Source organism: Canis aureus, chromosome 14, assembly GCF_053574225.1.
Source record: "Canis aureus isolate CA01 chromosome 14, VMU_Caureus_v.1.0, whole genome shotgun sequence".
Taxonomy (NCBI): Eukaryota; Metazoa; Chordata; class Mammalia; order Carnivora; family Canidae; genus Canis; species Canis aureus.
The window spans coordinates 64,656,417-64,678,571 of record NC_135624.1 but is presented as its reverse complement, the minus strand read 5'-3'; the positions used below and the strand labels follow the sequence as shown (position 1 = coordinate 64,678,571).

Genomic DNA, 22,155 nt, shown 5'->3' with positions numbered 1-22,155 from the left:
AGAGCTAACCCTAAGAAAGGCATTTAGGCGCCAGTTTCTCAAATAGAGATGAAGGTATGATTTTAAAACAAGTTCAATTTGGGGCACCTGGGTGACTCAGTCAGTTAAGCATCTGCCTTTGCCTCAGGTCATGATCTCAGGGTCCTGGGATCAAGCCCCATATCAGCTCCCTGCTCAGCAGTGGGTTTACTTCTCTCCCCCCCTCTGTAATCACTCTTGTTCCCACACTCTCCCAAATAAATAAAAATCTTAAAAAAAATGTTCAAATTCTTTAACATACCTTCCAAAGGCCATTGAATATGGAATGGCCTTAGTAACACTTTTTTTTTTTAAGATTTATTATGTATTCATGAGAGACACACAGAGAGAGGCAGAGACACAGGCAGAGGGAGAAGCAGGCTCCCTGCAGGGATCCCAGGGGATCCCAGGACCTGGGATCACGTCCTAAGCCAAAAGCAGATGCTCAACCACTGAGCCACCCAGGCGTCCCTGTGACTCAATTCTAATGAGTAGGATGCAGAAGGGACACTGTGTGACTTTCACTACCAGTCTCTCTTAGGACACACCTGTGAGGAGTTCAGCTACCTTGAAGCTGCCATGCTGTGGAGACAATATGGGGCCTGAGAAGCCCCAGTTCTTTGTCCTAGATGTTCAAGTCTTCTCAGTCTGGGCACCAAATAAGAGAAAGGCATCATTCCTGGCCTTGGAGCTGCCCCTTTAGTGCCAAGTGGAGCAGAGATGAGGTATATTTCTCCAATTAGTGAAGCTGCCCTCATCATAGATTTGAAAGCACCATGAGGCACTAAGTGGCTTGTTTTGGGAGGTGACTTGTTATACTGCAATAGATAACTGAAACTATAGAGAAATGATACACGGATGGGAAGGCAGGAAGCAAAGGCTGTGTCATATCATAGCAGGTGACCATATTTTCATCACTTTATAAAAGTCCTAAAACATGACAGATACGGATGACATTTTTTTTGGTAGGTCTATTTAATCCTAATCCTATTCCATTTTATTCAGAAATCCTAATGTTGTTATGTATCCTTTCTGTCAATGTATTTATGCTTTTACAATATTAGTCTGCATCTAAAACATTTTAAATTCTATATTATGGCACTATGTTATATGTATCATTCTACAGCTTTGAGATTGTATGCTTTTGAAATTTATGCATCTTAGTATATACATTGATCTAGTTCCTTAATTTTAGCCACCATATAGTTAATAAATATAGTACAATATACTTATTATTTTAACCTTGCTTTTTAAAATGAAATCTCTGTTTAAGAGGCATACTAGTAACAGTGAAAAAGAAATTCAGGGATATTTAATACTAAATGTAATGTGACAGTAAACCTGATAAGCTCAAGACTCAAGTAGAAAATGCAAAGGATATTAGTTTTTTAATTCATTGCAGAGATAACATAAATAATCGTAAAATTAAGGTATAGTATTACAAATTTATGACAAAATAGTAGCACCGTTACTAGTATAAAGTAAATATTAGTATGAATTAGTATGCAAAAAACTAATAGTAACAGGATGTAGTAAACTTGGAAATAATTAGCTGCCAAATTTCAATGTAAAAAAAGGTATCTTTGGGGGATCCCTGGGTGGCGCAGCGGTTTGGCGCCTGCCTTTGGCCCAGGGAGCGATCCTGGAGGCCCGGGATCGAATCCCACGTCGGGCTCCCGGTGCATGGAGCCTGCTTCTCCCTCTGCCTGTGTCTCTGCCTCTCTCTCTCTCTCTCTCTCTGTGACTATCATAAATAAAAAAATTAAAAAAAAAAAAAGGTATCTTTGGCATTTGGTGGTTAGCATATATTGTAAATTCTGTTATCTACTTGGAAACCAAAATGCCAGATCTATAGGATGGGTTCTTAGAAATAGATTACTATTGAAAATAGAATCTACCAAGTTGTTTTTTGATATCAACAGTTCTATTGCATTTCATGTTTTTTCAACACTCTATCCTGTATGTGTGTGTGTGGGGGGGGTCGTGTTGTTGATTGCTTGTTTTTTGTCTTGTTTTGTTTTGTTTTGTTTTTTTCCTTTTCTTCACTTGGAGATATAGCCTTCAGGTAATTGTTCAGTTTCCCTCTCAAATCTAATTGTCATCGCCACTGCTTTACATCCACTCCCATGTAGCTTGTTACAAAAGTTTAACTGTTCTTCCTTTCTCCAATCTTGCACAACTCCAAACCTTTTCTACCTGTTTTTCTAAAATGAAAATCTAGTCATTATTCCCTTGTATAAAAAAACTTCAGTAGCTCCCTCCTGTCTTCAAGACAAATGGAGGACAGGCCCACAAACAACCCATTTGCCTCTTTTTGTGCCATTCCACCCTCCCATGTTCTAGCTAGCCTGCCTCTCTGTATTTATCTTGACAAGTATCCTACTATTTCAAGAGATGCTCCTTCTGTTTCTTCCAAAATTTCCTGAAGGATCAGATATGACGTCTTCTGTGAACCCAACACTTTCTATCCTGAGAGGTAATTTGATCACTCTCTCCTTTGTACAATTGTTATATTAGTATTACTTGTAAGTATTTGTTAATGTGTCTATCTGCCTCTACCAGAGTGTGGACTTCTTTAGGTAGCACTTTGTCTAATTTGTTTTAGATGATATACAGCCCAGCACAGTACAGGCGTACCTCAACACTATGTGAAGATGAATGTATTAGTAAATTCTCTCTTAAAATCTGGATGAAATTTGATTTATTTCACCACATTCCACCATTGGAAAATTCAAGATCCTAGTGAAAACTAGTATAACTATGATGTTAAAGACTTTGTGTCCCCCCCAAAAATTCATACCTGGAATAAGGGTTAGGGTTTTAATCCTGATTGCATGGTATTAGGAGGTAGGACCTTTTGGAGGTAATTAGGTTCAGATAAGATCAAGAGAGTGCGGTCCTTATTATGGGATTAGTGACCTTTTAAAAAGAGGAGACCAGAGCTCAAGGCTCCAAAGAGAAGATGGCCTTCTGCAAACCTGGAAAAGGTTTCTCACCAGACTCAGAGGCTACTAGTATCCTGACATTGAACTGCCCAGTCTCCAGAACTGTGAGAAATAAATTTCTGTTGTTTCAGCCATGCAGTCTATGGTATCTTGTTATAGCAGCCCAAACTAAGATATATATCATTCCTAATTATTTAATTTTAAAATATGAAAATTTTGGTAGTCTTATTAATCTTAAAAGAGTAGGATATCATATTTTGGACAGACATATCAGATTTAGTAGATTATACATTTTGGTGCTGACTTACCTATCCACAGCTATCGCGACCAAAGTAAAGACTGAAGCCGCAACTGAAATCCCCTGGATGAATCCACTGATCTTGCACATTGTGCTTCCAAAGGGCCATCCTGAAAGGGGTATGAAAGAATCTTTGAATGGATCATATATTTTTAAAAATTTCATAAAAAATATGAACAGAAAAGCATGGATATTAAGACTGATAAAACTATTTCCTAAATGATATCCAGGGAACAATCAGTGTTTCCCATTATTTCCATTAATTTCTCCAGATCTCTTTTTAGTATATTAATAATAGTGTCCGAACTTATATAGTAGTATCTTTTAACTTATCTAATCCCCTAAACAGGCTTTTGAAGGCTTTATTCTCCTCCTCATGATATAGATTAGGCAGTAAATACACAAATATCACATACCTTGCCACAGCTAGTTAGAGGCATATTTAGGATTTCAACCCCAACCTAAACCATTAGTCCTTATGTAATAAATCCCTTTAAATGAATAAGACAGGAAGAATATTGGTTTTATAACTTGGAAATATAGCCCATAAATTATGAGTAACAGGAGTTATATGTAGAATAAATAAAATTAGTATTTATTCATATATAATGCAATGAGACAATTAACCTCAGAGGTACAGTGTTATAGAGTGAATGTTTGTGCCACCCCCTCACACACCAAATTCATAAATTGAAGCCTTATGCCCTAATATATTTGGAGGGAGGGCCTTTAGAAAGTATATATTTTAGATAATACTTTAGGGTGGTGCCCACATGATGAGATTAATGCCATTAAAAGAGGAGGAAAAGACAGAGCTTTCCTGTCTATGAACATGCCCTGAGGAAAGACCAAGTGAGCACACAGCAAGAAGGTGGCTGTCTACAAACCAAAAAGAGGACCCTCGCCAAGAACCTGACCATGCTATCACCTTGATTTCGGACTTGTAGCCTCTGATATGGTAAGGAAATAAATGTCTGTTGTTTAAGCCACCTGCTCTATGGTATTTGGTTATAGTAGCCCAAGCTAACTAAAACATACTTTGAGAATAAAGAGCACTTTGCATGAACAAAAATAGTCTATTTGAATTACTGTCTAATCAAACCTCATTTACTGTAATGTTTATAAAAGAAATAGAACAGGTTGATATAACCACCCATCTGCTATTACAGGAAAGTAATAATATTCTTTCACTAGCAACTATTCTAGTTTCACAAAACAAATTTTAAAAATCTGAGAAATATGCAACATGGATTTTTTAAAAAAAGATCATACAATTTATTTGTAAAAAATACATTTACCTAATTTAAAATATTCCCAATAATCTAAATAATCCAATGATATATATAAAAAAACAAACATTTTGTCATCTATCCAGACCATTTTATTTTTAATTTTTTTAAAGGATTTTATTTATTTATTCATGAGAGACACAGAGAAAGAGAGGCAGAGACATAGGCAGAGAGAGAAGCAGGCTCCATGCAGGGAGCCCAATGTGGGACTTGATCCCGGGACCCCAGGATCACGCACTGGGCCGAAGGCAGGCTCTCAACTACTGAGCCACCCAGGTGTCCCTATCCAGACCATTTTAATATGGATGCTTGAGTGACTGTACTGAATAAAAACCAAGAGAGTGCATGTTTTCCCAGTCCTAAATTTTATTTGGCTGTTATAATATTAAACAAAGATACAAAAAGGAGTGTGCATAGCCTTTGGTCAAAAATAAGGAATAAGTTTATGACTCATCTCATCTCCTCACTTAAATTCCACTGAAGTGAAAGCACTAGGGAAAAGAGAACTCAAATAGAATATAAAGCTGGGAAAATAACACAACTGGCTGAATTATGAGTAAATGTAACCAGATGCCATTTGGTTTTCCCCTGGCCAGTGAAAGGATTACTCTTTCAGGAGGTGGAAGCAAAGGGCCTCTAGACTCTGAGTGATCAGGTGCAGGTGGAGTGGATATCACAATGATACACAAGGGTTAAGTAAAAGTATACGCTCTGCATGTAATACCATTGCCCAGAGACCCACTGAGCTCCGGAATGCAGACTGTATTATGATTCCTGTAGCAATAGATCAGAGAATTTTACTTCCGGGGAATGTGATCTTTCCAAGAAAGATCTGCACTGATGTGCAGAATTTGACAGTTGTGAATTTCCCGATGAATGGCCCAGACTAATGATGCAGAGAGTGGGGCTAACCTCAAACCTAAGGCACACAGAGATCCAAGGCAGCCATACCATGTCTCAGTCTGAAACACAAACAGCTAAGTAGCAATTGAAATAAGGGAAACGTCAAATACAGAAGCGACTAAAATGAATAGGAAAAAAGAAACTTGGATGCCTGAGTGACTCAGTGGCTCAGTATCTGCCTCCGGCTCAGGGTGTGATCCCGAGATCTGGGATTGAGTTCCACATCGGGTTCCTTCTAGGGGGCCTGCTTCTCCCCTGCCTATGTCTCTGCCTCTCTCTCTCTCTCTCTCTCTCTCTCTGTGTGTCTCTCATGAATAAATAAATAAAAACTTTAAGACAAAAAAAAAAAAAGAGAAAAGAAAGTTAAGAGAAAACAAATATAAATCAGGAGGTGAAAATGAAAAAAAAATATTACAAACCTCTAGCCAGATGTATCAAGAAAAAAGAAAGGACACAAAATTACAAATGAAAGAGAAAAAAAAACCCAACACCACAGAAATATAAAAAAATTAGAAAATTATGAAAAGCTATATGACAACAAATTAGACAAACTACAAGAAATGGATAAATTCCTAGAAACATATAACCTACCAAAACCAAAACAGGAAGAAATAGAAAATATGAACAGAATCAGTAATCACAAACTCCCAACAGAAGTCCAGGATCAAATATTTACTCTCCTCAAACTATTCCAAAAAACAGAGAAGGAAGGAAACCTTCCAAATTCATTGTATGGGGCCAGCATTACCCTAATGCCAAAACCAGATAAAGACACTATTAAAAGAGAGAGAGAGAAAGAGAGAGAGAGAGAACTACAAGCCAATATCTCTGATGAACACAGATGCAAAAATCCTCAACAAAATACTAGTAAATGGAATCTAACAATACATAAAAAAAAATTATCCACCACAATTAAGTGGCATTTATTCCTAAATTGCAAGAGTGGTTCAATATTCACAAATCAATCAATGTGGTATATCACATCAACAAGAGAAAAGATAAAAACCATATGTTCAAAAAAAAAAAAAAACCATATGTTCATTTTGATAGTGGCAGAAAAAGCATCTGACAAGATTCAACATCCATACCTTCCATCCAATACCTTCAACAAAGTAGGGTTTAGAGGGAACATACTTCAACATAATAAAGACCATATATGAAAAGCCCACAGCTGATATCATCCTTAATGAGGAAAACTAAGAGCTCTTCTCCTAAGATCAGGAATAAGAGAAAGAGGTCCACTCTCATCACTTTTATTATTTTATTTTTATTCAGCATATTACCATAAGTCCTAGCCAGAGCAATCAGACAACAAACAGAAATAAAATAAAGTCAGTAAGGAAGAAAGAAGTAAAACTGTCATATTTGCAGATGACCTGATACTCTATACTGAAAATCTGACTCTGCCAAAAAAACTGCTAGAACTGATACACAAATTCAGTAAATGATATAAAATCAATGTACAGATATCTTTTGCATTTCTATACACTAGTAATGAAACTTCAGAAAGAGAAATTAAGAAAACAATCCTATTTACAATTGCATCAAAAATAAGATTACCTAGGAAGAACTCTAGCTGAAAAGGTTAAAGACCTACACTCTAAAAACTATAAAACACTGATGAAAGAAATTGAAGAGGACACAAAGAAATGAAAAGACATTCCCTGCTTATGGATAGAAGGACGAATATTGTTAAAATGTCTATACTTTGAATCCCTATCAAAATATAAACAAGCGTTTTTCACAGAACTAGAACAAATAATCCTAAAATTTGTATGGAACCACAAAGGACCTCAAATAACCAATCTTGAAAAAGAAAAGCAGAACTGGAGGCATCACAATTCTGGACTTCAAATTATATTATAAAGCTGTAGTAAGCAAAACGGTATTGTACTAGCACAAAAATAGGCACATAGTTCAATGAAACAAAATAGAAAATCCAAAAATAAACCCACAATTATATGGTCAATTAATCTACAACCAAGCAGGAAAGAATATCCAGTGGGAACAAAGTCTTTTCAACAAAGTGTGTTGGGAAAACTGGACCATTTTCTTATGCCATATACAAAAATAAATTTGAAATGGATTAAAGACCTGAAACCATAAAAGTCCTAGAGAGAACACAGACAGTAACTTCTCTGACATTATAGCAACTTTTTTTCTGGATATGTCTCCAGAAGCAAAAGAATAAAAACAAACACTATTGGAACTTTATCAAAATAAACTTTGCATGGTGAAGGAAACAATCAACAAAACTAAAAGGCAACCTATGAGATTAGAGAAGATATATAAAGAATTTAAACAACTCAATATCCAAATCCAAATAATCATATTAAAAAATGGGCAGAAGATATGAACAAACATTTCTCCAATGACAACATACAGGTGGCCAATAGATGTATAAAAAGATGCTCATAAGCACTTGCCATCAGGGAAACAGCCCAAGTGTCCATTGACTGATAAATGGGTAAAGGAGATTGTGTGTGTGTGTGTGTGTGTGGTGTAAGATATTATTTGGCCACAAAAAAAAAAAAAAAAAGAATGAAATCTTACCATTTGCAACTACACGGGTGGACCAAGAGAGTATAGTGCTAAGTGAAGTAAGTCCATCAGAAAAAGATGAATACCCATACGATTTCGTGCCTATGTGAAATTTTTTTAAAGATTTTTATTTACTTATTCATGAGAGACAGAGAGAGAGAGAGAGAGAGAGGCAGAGGGAGAAGCAGGCTCCATGCAGGAAGCCCAACCTGGGACTCGATTCCGGGACTCCAGATCACTCCCTGGGCTGAAGGCAGGTGCTAAACTGCTGAGCCACCCAGGGATCTCCACGCCTATGTGAAATTTAAGAAACAAAACAAACTAGCAGAGGAAAAGGGAGAGAGGCAAAACAAGAAACAGACTCTTCACTATAGAGAACTAATGGTTACCAGAGGGTAGGTGGGTAGGAGGATGGGTTAAGTAGGTTATGGAGATTAAGGAGTGTGCTTGGCATGATGAGCACCAGGTAATGTATGTAAAATTTTTAAATAAATTTATTTTCTATTGGTGTTCAATTTGCCAACATATAGAATAGCACCCAGTGCTCATCCCATCAAGTGCCCCCCTCAGTGCCCGTCACCCAGTCACCCCCATCCCCCGCCCGCCTCCCCTTCCAACACCCCTAGTTCATTTCCCAGAGTTAGGAGTCTCTCATGTTCTGTCTCCCTTTCTGATATTTCCCACACATTTTTTCTTTCCCTTTTATTCCCTTACATTATTTTTTATATTCCCCAAATGAATGAGACCATATAATGTTCGTCCTTCTCCGACTGACTTACTTCACTCAGCATAATACCCTCCAGGTCCATCCACGTGGAAGCAAATGGTGGGTATTTGTCATTTTTAATGGCTGAGGAATAGTCCATTGTAATGTATGTAATTTTTGAATCACTATACTGTACATTTGAAAGTAATATAACACTTAGCTGGAATTAAAATAAAAAGATAAACCTCAGAGATATAACACATTGTATTGATGAAATGTTCATGATAGTTTAAGAAACACAGAGAAAATAAAAATAGCTCAAAGAATTTAAAATATGACAACAGAAATGTAGACTTCAATATAATATCTGGAAAGAAAATTAAGAAAATCTTTGAAAATAGAACAATAAGGAACAGAAAATGAAAAAGATATTTAAAAAGTCAATCTAGAGCCTCCAATATCTGACTAGCATGAATTGAAAAAAATAAAATGAAGAGAATTATACAAGAAAATTCCCAAAAATTAAGTGGCATTCTATTCTTGATTGAAAGCATCTGGTTTGTTTCCAACACAATAAATGAAAAATAAAAAGACTTATCCAAAGTATAATTGCCTGAAATTCAGAGCACTATAGACAAAGAGAAACCCTGAGAGTTTTCAGGAAAAACAAAACAAAACAAAATGCAAATCAGGATAAAAGAAACAAGAGTCTAATGTTAATAGATTTTTCAGCAGTAATATCAGGTTTCTCTGTAGTAACAATAAAGACATTTCCATTAAAATTTTGAGGGGAAAAATGTCCAGCCTTGAATACTTTATACCGCTATCTATAATCAAATATTAGGGCAGAGTAAAGATAATTGTAGACTAGATCTCAAGTGATTTTATTTATTTATTTATTTATTTATTTATTTATTTATTTATTTATTTATATATTTATGTCAAGTAAGCCTTTATGCTTTTGATCTTTTACAATGCAGTTATTTTTAATGGGTGACAATATATCTGCCTCATAAACTTTGCCTTTAGACAAGTGATTTTTTAAATATTAATGCACACTTTCTCAGGTAAGCGTTAGAGAAATAAACCATAAAAGAATATATAGGCTTCAAAAACGGGATTGAGCATGAAGAGAGGTGAAGAGAATTGCTAGCGTCTCAGTGAAGGGACATCCCAGAGCAACAGCTCCATGCCTGAAGAGCAAGATGTCTGAATAGAAATAAAAGGTTAAAAAAAAAAAAAAAGAAATAAAAGGTTAAAGATAACCAGGAGGGAAGATCTCCAGAGGAAAAAAAGAAAAGATGCAATCTGCAGGTCGCCTGATATATTTGAAGGTATTTGCAAGAACTTAACGCGTCTGGGAGAGAACTTGAGGATATATGACTTATAAATAGTACATACTCCAAACTAAGCAAACCCAAATATGATGCTTTTATTAAATCCAAGAAAACATTTCATAAGAAAAAAATTGATATCCTACCACTCTACCTGCCTCAGTAGGGCTAGGATGCATATAATAATAGGAATGTATACTCTGCACACTGACTTAACTAGAAATTATAATTACATTGGGAAAATGAGAGGAAGCAAATAATGTGAAGGTGTATTTGTATGTCTATGTATGTATGCATCTGATTGCATTTCTACACAATTCCAGCCAATCCTGCTTTCTCAACTTCACTTTTGGCAGTATCTGACAGTTGCTATGGATTTATGTTCTTTTGTTCTATGTCGTTTCAGTGGAGTCTGGTGAGGGAAACTACCTCTTGCGGTAGGAGATATTTAGTACAACTAAAGTGCATCTCCCACAGTGTGAACAAAAAACATTACAATGGAAACATGTTGCTTAGAAATATGAGAGTAACTACCAAAGATAAAGGCAAGATGCTGAATGTGACTGTCTCCTGTGAATGGAAAGGGTACTAATGTGTATGGAGAAGTTGAGATAACACTTTCATTATAAATATTTATGGGGGGGGGGAACTGAGAACATTTCTTACTGGCAAAAATGTTCCTTGAGAGCAATAACAATAATTTGAATCAATTTTTTCATTTCTTTTGCCTAATAGAGTACCTTAAAAATGTACATTTTTGATATTTTTTTTAAAATGCTAGACCTCACAAAAAATGCAGAATCTATGAGTACAGATGCTAGAAGAGGCACTCTAAGACTCTCCCTGGCTCCCACTCCATAGAAAAGAAGGAAAAAGAAGTCAACTCTAAAGAGAAACCTCTTATTCTTCACTAAACACTTCCTGAATACTATGAAAAGCTAAGAACTATGATAGAGCTCATGCTGTTCTAAATATTTTTGATATCATTTTTTCTCTTAAAATGTTTTTAAATTAAATTAAATTAAATTAAATTAAATTAAATTAAATTAACATATCCTGTATTATTAGCTTCAGAGGTAAAATTTAGTGATTCATTGGTTGCATACAACACCCAGTGCTCATTACTTCAAGTGCCCTCCTTAATGCCCATCACCCAGTTACCCCATCCCCCCACCCACCTCCTATCATTTTTTCTTATACTGATTTGGAATATATCTTGAATACTGTTCATTAATTAATACAGCAAATACTTATTAAGAAGGTACTTATGTACCCAATATTGTTCTGGGAGCTGGAGATACACTGCCCCCGCGCTTCTAGAGTATATAATGTAGTAATGCAAGCCAGAAGGACTGTAGGCTAGTACTCTAACAGCTACAGTGTGAAGTTACTAATGTTGCATATGTACATTACCACTGACAAACTACCACTTTTTGAGAAATCAGGGACTGCTGCTCCATCTTCCCTCAACTATTGGAAATCTCCCTAGCTAACCACAAGAGGGCCTCAATACCTGTTTGTTAGAGTGAAGACATTGTATCACTGGAAACCAGACTTACCAGTTTCTTGAGCTTTACGGTGTATAATATTACCAATAATATTCCTACCACATTATATGTGCCCTGAACTATATCAAGAAAATTCAAAGTCTTCAGTAAGAAATGATAGATCTGATTCTCTGATGACCTGCAGTGAATTCTCTGTAAAAATGAATTTCTATTCTTCATCTCTGTCACTTGCTTTATTTTTACCCCTACTTCTTATTATTCTCAACTATTTATGCTATATCTATTGGTTTATTGTCTCTCTCCTCTCTTAGAATGTAGAAGCTGGAGCAGTTCTTGGAATTCCATAAATATTTGCAAATGAATAGATGGCCCTGCCAGGTGCAGGGATAGGGGACAGACATTTCCTCCCATTATCCTTGCACTGCACACAAATCAACATACCTGCTATAATATTGTCCAGCAGCGTGATAGGCATAAAAATATGCCAACCAATAAATCACTTATTGCCAGGTTCAAGATTAAGAGATTAGTGACTGTGTGCATATGTTTGTTCTTCATTACAGTAAAGCACACCACCGTATTTCCCACCATACACAGGAAGATCAGAAAGTAGGAAATAATGAGATTGCTGCCACTTGAGGCTGGTGAAGATAGTAGTCCACATAGGTAATGTTGGTATCTGAGTATAGGTGATACTTGGTGTCATTGACACTCCAAATGTCATGCCAGTTTTCTGAAGAGTTCAAGTCCCATTTCTCACTCATGACGGACCTGAATGAAAGAGAAGTAGAAAAGAAAAAGTATAATTAGAAGCCAGTAGAACATAAGTTCTATATCTGAGTTTAAGAGGAACACTTTTAGAATGCTAAGGGATTTTGATGGTCCTTCTATAATCATTAATGTTTCATGGAACTGAGTTATAAATAAAGCATTCAAATTATTAGGATCTTAACCAGGAGGGTTTGAAATTTCCACTTTACTATTATTTTTTATATCCTCAATATCCTCTGTGTTTCACTTTATTATACCTCCTATCCATTTGCAAAGTTTCAAGGGAAATTCTGTTGGCTAAACCTTTTAAAACTCCCCTTTCTCCTGTCTTCAGGTATCATAACCTGTCAAAACCTACTTGTTCCTTTAAGGCTTACCTGTTTTTAGCTTTCCTGGCAATTTAAACAAGCTAAGTTGTCTGTGTCTTCAAAAGTGCCTTTGAAATAAGCTTCTTGTAGACTCCTTATTCTGCTTTGACTCAATTGACTGAATATTCTCTTTATATATGAACAGGTAGCCACTATGCTGTGAATTTCTTAAAACAAGTCCATGCTACTTGCCTTAGTTTCACTTAACATAATTGCATTCACATAGTATGTATTTGATAAATATTTTTATTTAGAATCTATATACCTTCATGAAGACATTTCAGTCAACCTTGTGGGTCAGAGGTCCTCAAAGAACATGCCTAGGTTTGGTGGTTTACTGGAAAGATTCAGAGGTTTAGCATATAGTGTATTCACAGCTAATATTTATTATAGCAAAAGGATACAAAGAAAAATTGGCAAATAATAAGACACGAAAGGTAAAATCTGCAGGAAACCAGTCACTAGCTTCTAAGAGTCTTTCTCAATGGAGTCACACAGTGGGTTAATTCTTCCAGCAATGAGTTTGACAACATTTGTGAAGTGCTGTCTACCAGGGAAGCTCCTTAGAAACTCAGTGGCCTAAGATTTTAATTGGAAAGTGGTCACATGATACCTTCCTCCTGCCAGTATCAAAATTTCAGACCCCCAGATGGAAAGTAGGTGTGCAGTATGAACAACGTTGTTTGTACAGACTAGGTATAATGAGCTGTTCTTGTCACTTATGGGCACTTTATGTCAATATAGGGAACCTTTTCTGATTTAAGCTCCCAGGCTCTAACCAAGGGCAAACCTTGCAAGTAGTCCTTAATGAAGATCGCAGGCTCAGGCCCGCTTGTTAACTCTTTTCTGCATACCTTGTAAATTGATTGGACAGAAGGTTATATGTGCCCTTAACAGAAAGTGAATTTGACAGTAGACTTACACAGTTGAGCTCCCACAAAAATCTTCACTTTTTGGCAGTGGTTTCAATTAAGACTCTGTAAAGGCTCTAACCTATGGAGTTTAAACATGCTGCTTCACTCCTATCACCTAAAGAATCAGCTGTCTGAAAGAAGAGTCTATATTCTTCATTCTTATATCAAATACTTATTAAAGTGACCAAGTCTGCAATAAGTTGTCACCAATCGTGGGCTATCCAGACTGCCAGACACACGCAAGTGAACTATGACCACCACTCCCCATTTTGGTTATCCATTTCTCCTTGGACTTTGTCCTGTTGCCTCTATTACTATGGTGTTATTGTTAATTTTACTGCGTTCTTCATTCTTTCCTTTTCTTTCCCCTATGTACCCATATGAAGACTTAAGGACAAGAAGGTGGCAGTATTTACTTCCTTCTATGTTGGATGATCTAAACTAAACTCTGATGATGATTCCTAAAAGCTATTACAGTGATTAAGTAACTAATTTATGACAACTTAAATTGCTAAAATAATTGAAAAGGAGAGCTAGGGAAAATGGGAAGGATAGAAATGTTATAAATGCACATGCTTAAACTGGAGGTGAATCATTAGCCATCATTATAAGACAGTAATAATGCCTAATATTTTAATTTTCAAAGCACTTTCAAATATATCACAATATATTTGAGATATATTTGATGTCAGCATTTTTTTTATTTTTATTTTTTATTATTTTTTATTTTTTAATTTTTTTGGACGTCAGCATTATGGAGGCATAAGATGTCCCTCCCTTTGCATGCCCTCTTGACAATGAAAATTCAACATCTGTCTGCGAACAGAAGTGCTTCTGTGGGAGCTGTGGGATCCAGCACCCACAGCTGTGGAGGAGAAGTCCTACTCACCTGTGTACTGGGTAAGAGACGGACGGACCTCCTATGGCTGTGGAACCAGCAGAAGCCCATGAGCTGGCCCCAGTCCCTTCCACCACCGTGCGGTAAAACCTGGCCAGGGCTGAATTAGGAAGATGAGTGAGCCTTTGTAGAAATCCAGGTTTCCTGAGGAGAGATTCCAGCACTCTCTTGGAGCAAAACAAGCAAAAAGCAGAAATGAATCTGGAGTCATTGGAGAGGGGAGGAGGAACTTTGCCAGTGCCACTCTCTCAGATCTGGTCCTGGTTAATAGCCAATATTGGGGAAAAAATTGTTGGACTTCTTTTCACTGGAAAAAGACTGGGTTCCCATTAACTTGTAATCTGAAAAAAGGAAGAAACACATGGCGCTGAATAATACTGTTGTTACTAATGCATGGTGTGTCAAATGTTGCATAAGTCTCTGTCAAAGCTAAGTCATATACTAGAGGGTCTGTGATTTCATTGGTAAAATTAAGTGAAAACCAGACTTATGCAAATGACGCCCCTCCAGATAAGGCAATGCATTTTAAAGCTGAGTTGAACCTGATTGATAGAAAACGTGTTAAAATTGGTTATCCAGAGGAGGAAGAGAATTGGACTTTAGAAACATTGCACATTCAATTAAATGTCCCCATCAAATTATACAAAAAGTTTCAAATAACTGTGCGCAATTGAAGATAAACAGTAATCGAGATTGCAAAAGGACACCAAATACCTTTATACATACAGTTCATACAGTCACTATGAAGTACTTTTATTCCCTCCTCCCCCCACCACTGGGCCTTCAAATCAAATCTTGGTGGTTATCACAGCATTAGAAGCATATTCCTTACTGAAAATATTAAAGGAAATGGAGTAAGACAAAAAATAACAATGAGAAATGTGTGGCAAAGAAATACTAACTGAGGTCAGAAAGAATTTGGGGGAGACGTCAAAGCAGCCAGCCAGTAATCCTTTTCTGCCCCAGACATAGGAGAATAACCCCCAGGAAAAGAAAGGAAGACTGATGATTCAGACTAATGTTCTTGTGGACATAACAACTGTACATCAAGGTAGGGTCATGATATTTGCTAGCATGATAAGCCTTCACCTATTTAAATTTTTAATAGGATAGTCCTTGATAAATATTGCTCATAGTAAATAAGCACAGAATCTATGGATTTATGAAGTGTGACTCCCTAGAAAATGTCATATAAACCAGAATACAAAATGAAGACATTTCATGGACAGAACACTCACCTTGCTGTTAGGTTATACAACTAAACCTCACCTGGAGACCTCATCTTATACTCTGAGCCAGAGTGAACGTCAGATGTTTTAGGAAGAGGGATCCTAAAAAGCCACCCTCAATGTCCCATGCCTTCTTTGATTAAGCTCTTTGATTGCCTATATCTTTGAAGTTATTAGTAAAGCATGAAAATGAGTAAGATCAAAAAAAAAAAGAAAATGAGTAAGATCTCTGACTTTAAAAAAGTAATTCAGGTTTTAGCGATAAAATCCAATAGGCATGGATAATTAGTTTTTTATACTCTTATGTCTGGAAATATATAATCTTTTAGTCTATCTCCTACCAATCTTTTTACTATACATATATACTATATATATAGTACGTGTATATATGTGTATATATATATATATATATAAACACACACACATATATATATTAAAGATTTTATTTATTTATTCATGAGAGACTGAGAAAGGCAGAGACATAGGCAGAGGAAGAAGCAGGCTCCATGCAGGGAGCCTGATGTGGGAATCGATTGTAGGATCTTGGGATCACGCCCTGAACCAAAGGCAGATGCTCAACCACTGAACCATTCAGGTGCCTCTTTTTATTTTATATTTTAGATAAATTACCCTGGAAAGAAAAATAATACTATTTTAAAGGAGGTAACATATTCCATTGGGGTGAGAACTGTTTCATTTAGAAAAATACTTTGAGGAATTGCCTTTATATGAGAAGGAGACCACCCCCATATAACCTCATCCTCTAGGGCATAATAAGTGAGTAGAATATCCAAAATACTTTATGATATTTGAATTATTGTCTTAATTATTTTATTATCTCTGAGCATTTTGATATCTATTCTGTGCTGATCACTATATGAATTGCTTTATTTGTGTTGACCTGTTTAATCTTCCAGTATGAAGTAGCTGCTAAAAGCATCCCAATTTAGTACATAAAGAAGATAAGAGATGTTAAGTAACCTGATCCAGGCTCCACAACTGACAACTGGAAGAAACAAGAAACACATAAAGAGGTCTCTTTCCTAAGGTTACAAAAGTAAGCAACATAGCCAAGGGGGGGCAACTTGAGAGTTAGAATCTGACCAGAATGAAGTTCCAAGGATGAATATGGCCAAGGGACTTCTAGAATCCATGCCCAAAGTTTATTTCAAACTACTCCCTGCCTACAAATCAAAACTGTCAGCAAGAGTCCACTAAGCACAGGCTGCCTTTGTGGGAGACATTTTTGCAAATATCAAGGGAAGTGTTTTAACATTTGGGTTAGTATAAGGCAGAGAGAAAAGAACAACTATAAAGATTGCATTATGTAGATCTAGAGAATTCCTAGAGATACTGTGGAAGGGGAATAGACAGATGGATGCTGGATCCTCCAAAGCACATAAGACAGTTTGTGTGTAATTTACAGTGAACAAGCATGACTTGTCTGATGCAATTTAAAGCAACTATATTCATATTCTGCTGATCCCTTTAATTTTATTATTTGCGGCCAATTTCGTCCTTGATCCCAGGTGAAATTTGAAAGTTTTATTACTTTTTCTAATCACTTTCTGATAATAAAAACAGTATAGTAATTAATATGTCTAAGTAAGCATAATAAACAAAATTTTAAATTTCTACCAAGGATGCCTCCTTGTCTTTTTTTCTTTGCTGACTTGCTCTGCAGTATCTCCACCCCTATCTTGTCATTCTCAGTTCCCATCCTTGCCAGCATTGTGAGTGGACAAGGAAAGGGTGGTGGAAAGGGGCAGGGAAAGCCCAGGGTTGTTATGAGGTGTTTTGGGGCTAAAAAGAATTTTAAAGCTGACCTTCGTTTTTGTGGGCACTTTCCTGGGCTCTTTAGACATGTAGATTATTGCTGTGGATCCCTTATCAATAGTTCTCTCCACGTGAGGACATTCATCTCTGGCTGCTGGCTCTTTCCCTGGCCTCGAGGAATCCAGTTGCTCACCTTGCCATAAAATGTCTGTGTTAACCATCATGCAGGTGAGCTAATTACCCTGGCCCCAGGTTAACATTCGCATATCTTTTGTCCAGAAAGACTCTTAGAGAGTAGGCTGGCCAGTGTCACCAACTCCATGTCGATCTGCTGTGAGAGTAACGTGCCAGCCAGCCAGCAACTGGCACTTTGGATGTCTCGTGTGTGAGGCAGACACAAGTTCACCGTATCCTCTGAAATATCACGTTCATATGTTAAACTGTCTGCTTATCTCCGTCAGTCCCTCTTCTAAGCAGGAGCTGGGGACAATCCCCCCCACCTCTCCATCTGGTAAGCAGGTGGCTCACCGTACCTCAGCAAACCTCCCTCAATCCTTTTCTACTTTGTAATTCTGGGCCTTTTAATTTCTTCAACCTGAGGATAAATGCTGCTTGGTACCTTCTTTTACAAGTCTGTACAGTGGCCCACATAATTGTCTTGAGGTTTTAGCTGAAAGTAAAACTAGATAATTTTTCTTCCTTTTTTTTAAGATTTTATTTTTAAATAACCTCTACCCAGTATGGGGCTCAAACTCACAACCCTGATACCAAGAGTCGTGTTCTTTACTGACTGAACCCGCCAGGCATCCCAAGAATAGTCTCATTTTAATATTCCCTTACATAATTATCAGATAGTTAAACCCTAAAGACATGAGGTTCTGGGAATATCCGAGCAAGCAACACTCATGTTCGAAATTGGAATTATAAAAAAAAAAAAAAAATTTTGTCAGTTAAGGATATACTACAAGTTTTTGTTCAGCTCAAAAAGTGCTCTTTCCAAGAATAAATTTTCTTTGGTAAATTGATCTGTTACAAGATGTACTACAATTTATTCAACCTATCACCTGGTGTCGGACGATTGGAAATTTTCCAACTTTTCTAGTGTTAAAGTAATATTTTGATATTTCATCACTTATTAGAGTTTTCTAGAATATTCTTAAGATGGGAATCAAAAATTAATAATCGTTTTTCTGCTCTTGACAGATATTACTTATTGTCAAAATGCTGATCTTCACAATTCTAGTAGTGCTTAAAAATGTTCCTTTTTGGGGGGTGCCTGAATGGCTTAGTCAGCTAAATGTCTGACTCTTCATTTTAGCTCAGGTCATGATCTCAGGACCCTGAGATCAAGCCCCACATGGGCTCTGTGCTCAGCGGGAAGTATGCTTGATATTTTCTTTCCCTCTGCCCTTTCTTCCCACTGTCTCTTTAAAAATAACTAAATCCTTGAAAAAAAGTTCTTCCTTTCTTGCCTATACGAGGCACTAAAATTCCCCACTACTTTTTAAATTTTACCAATTTACTATTTTAAAAAATGGTTAACTTATTTAAATGTATATTTTAAAAATACTAATAAAATTGAACTTTAATTCCAGGTTTTTGGAATTTGTATTTTTTTATGTGAGCTGTTCATTTCTTTTCTTTTTTCATGCTGAAATATTCATTTTTAGGTTGTTAATAAAAGTTCTCTTACTAGGTATTTTACCCTTTGTTACATATATTTTATATGCCATTTCTTGCTAGCATTTTGCCACTTAATTTTTACAGTGTTTTTAGGTTAAAAATATTGATATGCTTGTGTAGTAAAATCTATTATGTTATTTCTTTGAATTTTCTCTAAAATACTTTTTTCCTGGAAGCATGTAAATATTCACATTTTATAGTATTTGAAATGTTTTATATTTTATAATTTTAATTAAGCATCACTTCTATATTGTTCATTTGGAGAAGTCCTTTAAGATTGAAATAGTGTTATCCTGAATCTGAGTTTTAGCTAAATTTCCTTCATATTATGAGTTAGCATTACTCAAATACACATGCTCCTGTGAGTCTTGCAGAAATTTGGCTGCTTTTTATTTTCTTTCTGAACACCTAAATTTACCTGTCAAAGTATATGTTATGTTGAAAATTAAGCAAAGAGTTTTCAGATATATCAATTATATATATTCCTTGAAAATATTCAATATAAACCATGCCACTTAGTATTGTCAGTATTTCATACACTTAAAATCTGACCCAAAAAATGCCATTATACTATAGTCGTTTACAGTTCTTTCCTATACAATATGTCTTTATAATTGATCCTTAAATATTTGGACTACAGAAAGATAACAGATTTCCCAATTTCCTGTGGCACCTAACGATGCTCTATGAATATATACATTGCACATAAAACCTTCTTTAATTTGAATATTCCTTTGATATTAATAGCACACTTCTGGTTTTATGCTTGTACCCATTTTGAAGGAAGAACTGATTTCTAGGAGTTAATAACAACCATATCTTCTGGAAAGACCATATGAATATAAACACAATGGAAGAATCAAGAGGAGAAACTATTTCTGAGTCACCCCTAACATGAACATAACTGGTCCTAGGCATCCCCAGCCCACTTTATCCCACTCTCAGCTATGTATCCATTAGGGTTATGAAGTTTGAATCTTGGATGATTTGAGAAGAAAATAAATACAGTAGTAGTTTACCACTCTTCAGAAACGTATAAAAACATTTCACATTTTCAACCAGGGATTTTACCATTCATCATGTTGTAAGCGTTTGTGATAAAGCGATGGCCAGAATATTTGTTGTCCTGGCAGCTTCAAGAAATTGAGGTTCTACTTGTTATGAATGTTCCATGTTCCAAAGATGAATTTTTATTCATCTTCCAAATAGCCCCAAATAACAGACTTATTATCAAGGGGAATTTAGGCCTGGCCGGCACCCTAACACCTTTTATTCTTATGGTAGCTTCTTTACTTCTTTACTTCCTGTGAAAGACTGTTTTACTATCAGCAGAAATGGAGAGAATTAAATGTGGCTGAAGGCTTATGTGGCTATAGCAGAGATCCAGAAATGTGACTGCCATTTACTTTCTCATGGTTTTTACCATTCCAAGACCTCTTCATTCTGCTAAGAAGCCACAACTAAACTGCTCATTAAATGTTCTGCCAAGAATGCTAATCCTCAAAAACATGACCACCTTTTGAGGTAATCCTCAATTTTTCAAGAACGGTTTTAGAACATTGCCTGATAATTTTCTTAATAGATGACCAGATGAACATTTGTGACTTAGGGTAGTTTGTGATTGAGTCTACTTTAATTTCTCATATAAAAGTTTCTTGAATGACTTCTGATAAAATTTATTTGGGAGGCACTTTTTTTCTGATGAAGAATTCACAGATTATTAATAGCGCATATTTTCTATTAGTCCAGTTTAGAAACAACATAGGACTATCACTAATTTAGTGTTACTGCGTTTCCTTAAAGGCAAGGCTACTGTCTTTGTAGTATTTCTATTTGACTACAAACAGTTCTTAGATTTTAAATTAGTAAGAGAGGGCCCTAAATAGTTTTTTCATGAATCAGGTCACAGAACTGGCTCTCAAAACAGTGCAACTTTCAATAAATCATTGATGTTTGCATCTTCTAGGCTGGTCTCAGCCTTATAATCTCTCCTTATTCCTATATATTAAGTTGTCGTAGTAACTTCTTAAAATATTTTATTTTTCATGTTTCTTCAGTTGTTTAGCTTTTTTTTTCAAAGACTTCTCACTTGTTCTGAGTGAAGTCCATTCATTTATCTGGCATTCAATTTCCCCCACAAGGTGAACCCAATGGATCTCATCAGCTTTGTCTCTTTCAATTCTCAATACTCAGGTTTCTTCACTAAGTGAGTCAAATGGTTAAGGAGAATGAGCCCGTAGGAGTGGATTTTGTGGGAGCCATAGAACACATAAAAATGATTTATAAGATTACATTTAATGTATCTGCATATCTGAGTTTCTAAAAACAAAAATCATATTTTTAATTAAGTAACTCCTATAAAAATGCGATATTAAGGAAACTATGCTCCATATCCTGTGGTTTTGTGAAAGTGCTGGCTAACAACCTTACTCAGGAGTATCCTAGTTGGAGAATAAGTTGTAGTTTCCCTCAAGAGGAACACTTCATTCCAATTGATTTTTTTTCTCATATTGTTCCTTGAGGGGTCTTCTTGTTTCCCATTTCTTTCCTTCTGTTTATGATTTTATGCATTCTTTCATCTTTATCCAGGAACATTTCCTTTCCCCTTTATCTTCTTTAAACCCCAAGATAAATCTTATCTAGGAAATTCTCACTGACTAACCCAGGGTGAAATAGGTCTTCTTCCTCCAAATTCCTAACTCAATTTTATGCCATATAGTTGATTGTTAATTATTGAGTATCTTATGATCTCTCTTCTGTTACATATAACATTATGTTTCAATATTTTAAATACCTGTGTATGTATATTTTCCCTAAATGTTAATGCCTTGAGGGGGAAAAACAAGTTGTAAATACATCGGTCTCCTCCTGCCCACCTACTCTATTCTACTCTATACTTTTTTAAAAAATGGATTTAGTATTCAATTTATTCAGCTTTTATCTTTGGAAGCTTAGGTTGCATGGACTTAGGTAG

The 22,155-nt window shown here is 35.9% G+C and overlaps 1 protein-coding gene across 1 annotated transcript in view; it reads right to left on the bottom strand.

Annotated features, from left to right (window-relative positions):
* NPFFR2 (neuropeptide FF receptor 2) overlaps window positions 1–20,406 on the bottom strand; it is a 70,138-nt gene extending 49,732 nt beyond the window's left edge. Inside the window, 6 exon segments of the mRNA XM_077846644.1 lie at window positions 3,272–3,371; window positions 11,984–12,019; window positions 12,022–12,165; window positions 12,168–12,313; window positions 14,485–14,834; window positions 20,253–20,406. Of these exon segments, the coding sequence (XP_077702770.1) occupies window positions 3,272–3,371; window positions 11,984–12,019; window positions 12,022–12,165; window positions 12,168–12,306 (419 nt within the window). The 5' untranslated portion in view covers window positions 12,307–12,313; window positions 14,485–14,834; window positions 20,253–20,406.
* Between the last annotated feature and the right edge of the window lie 1,749 nt (window positions 20,407–22,155).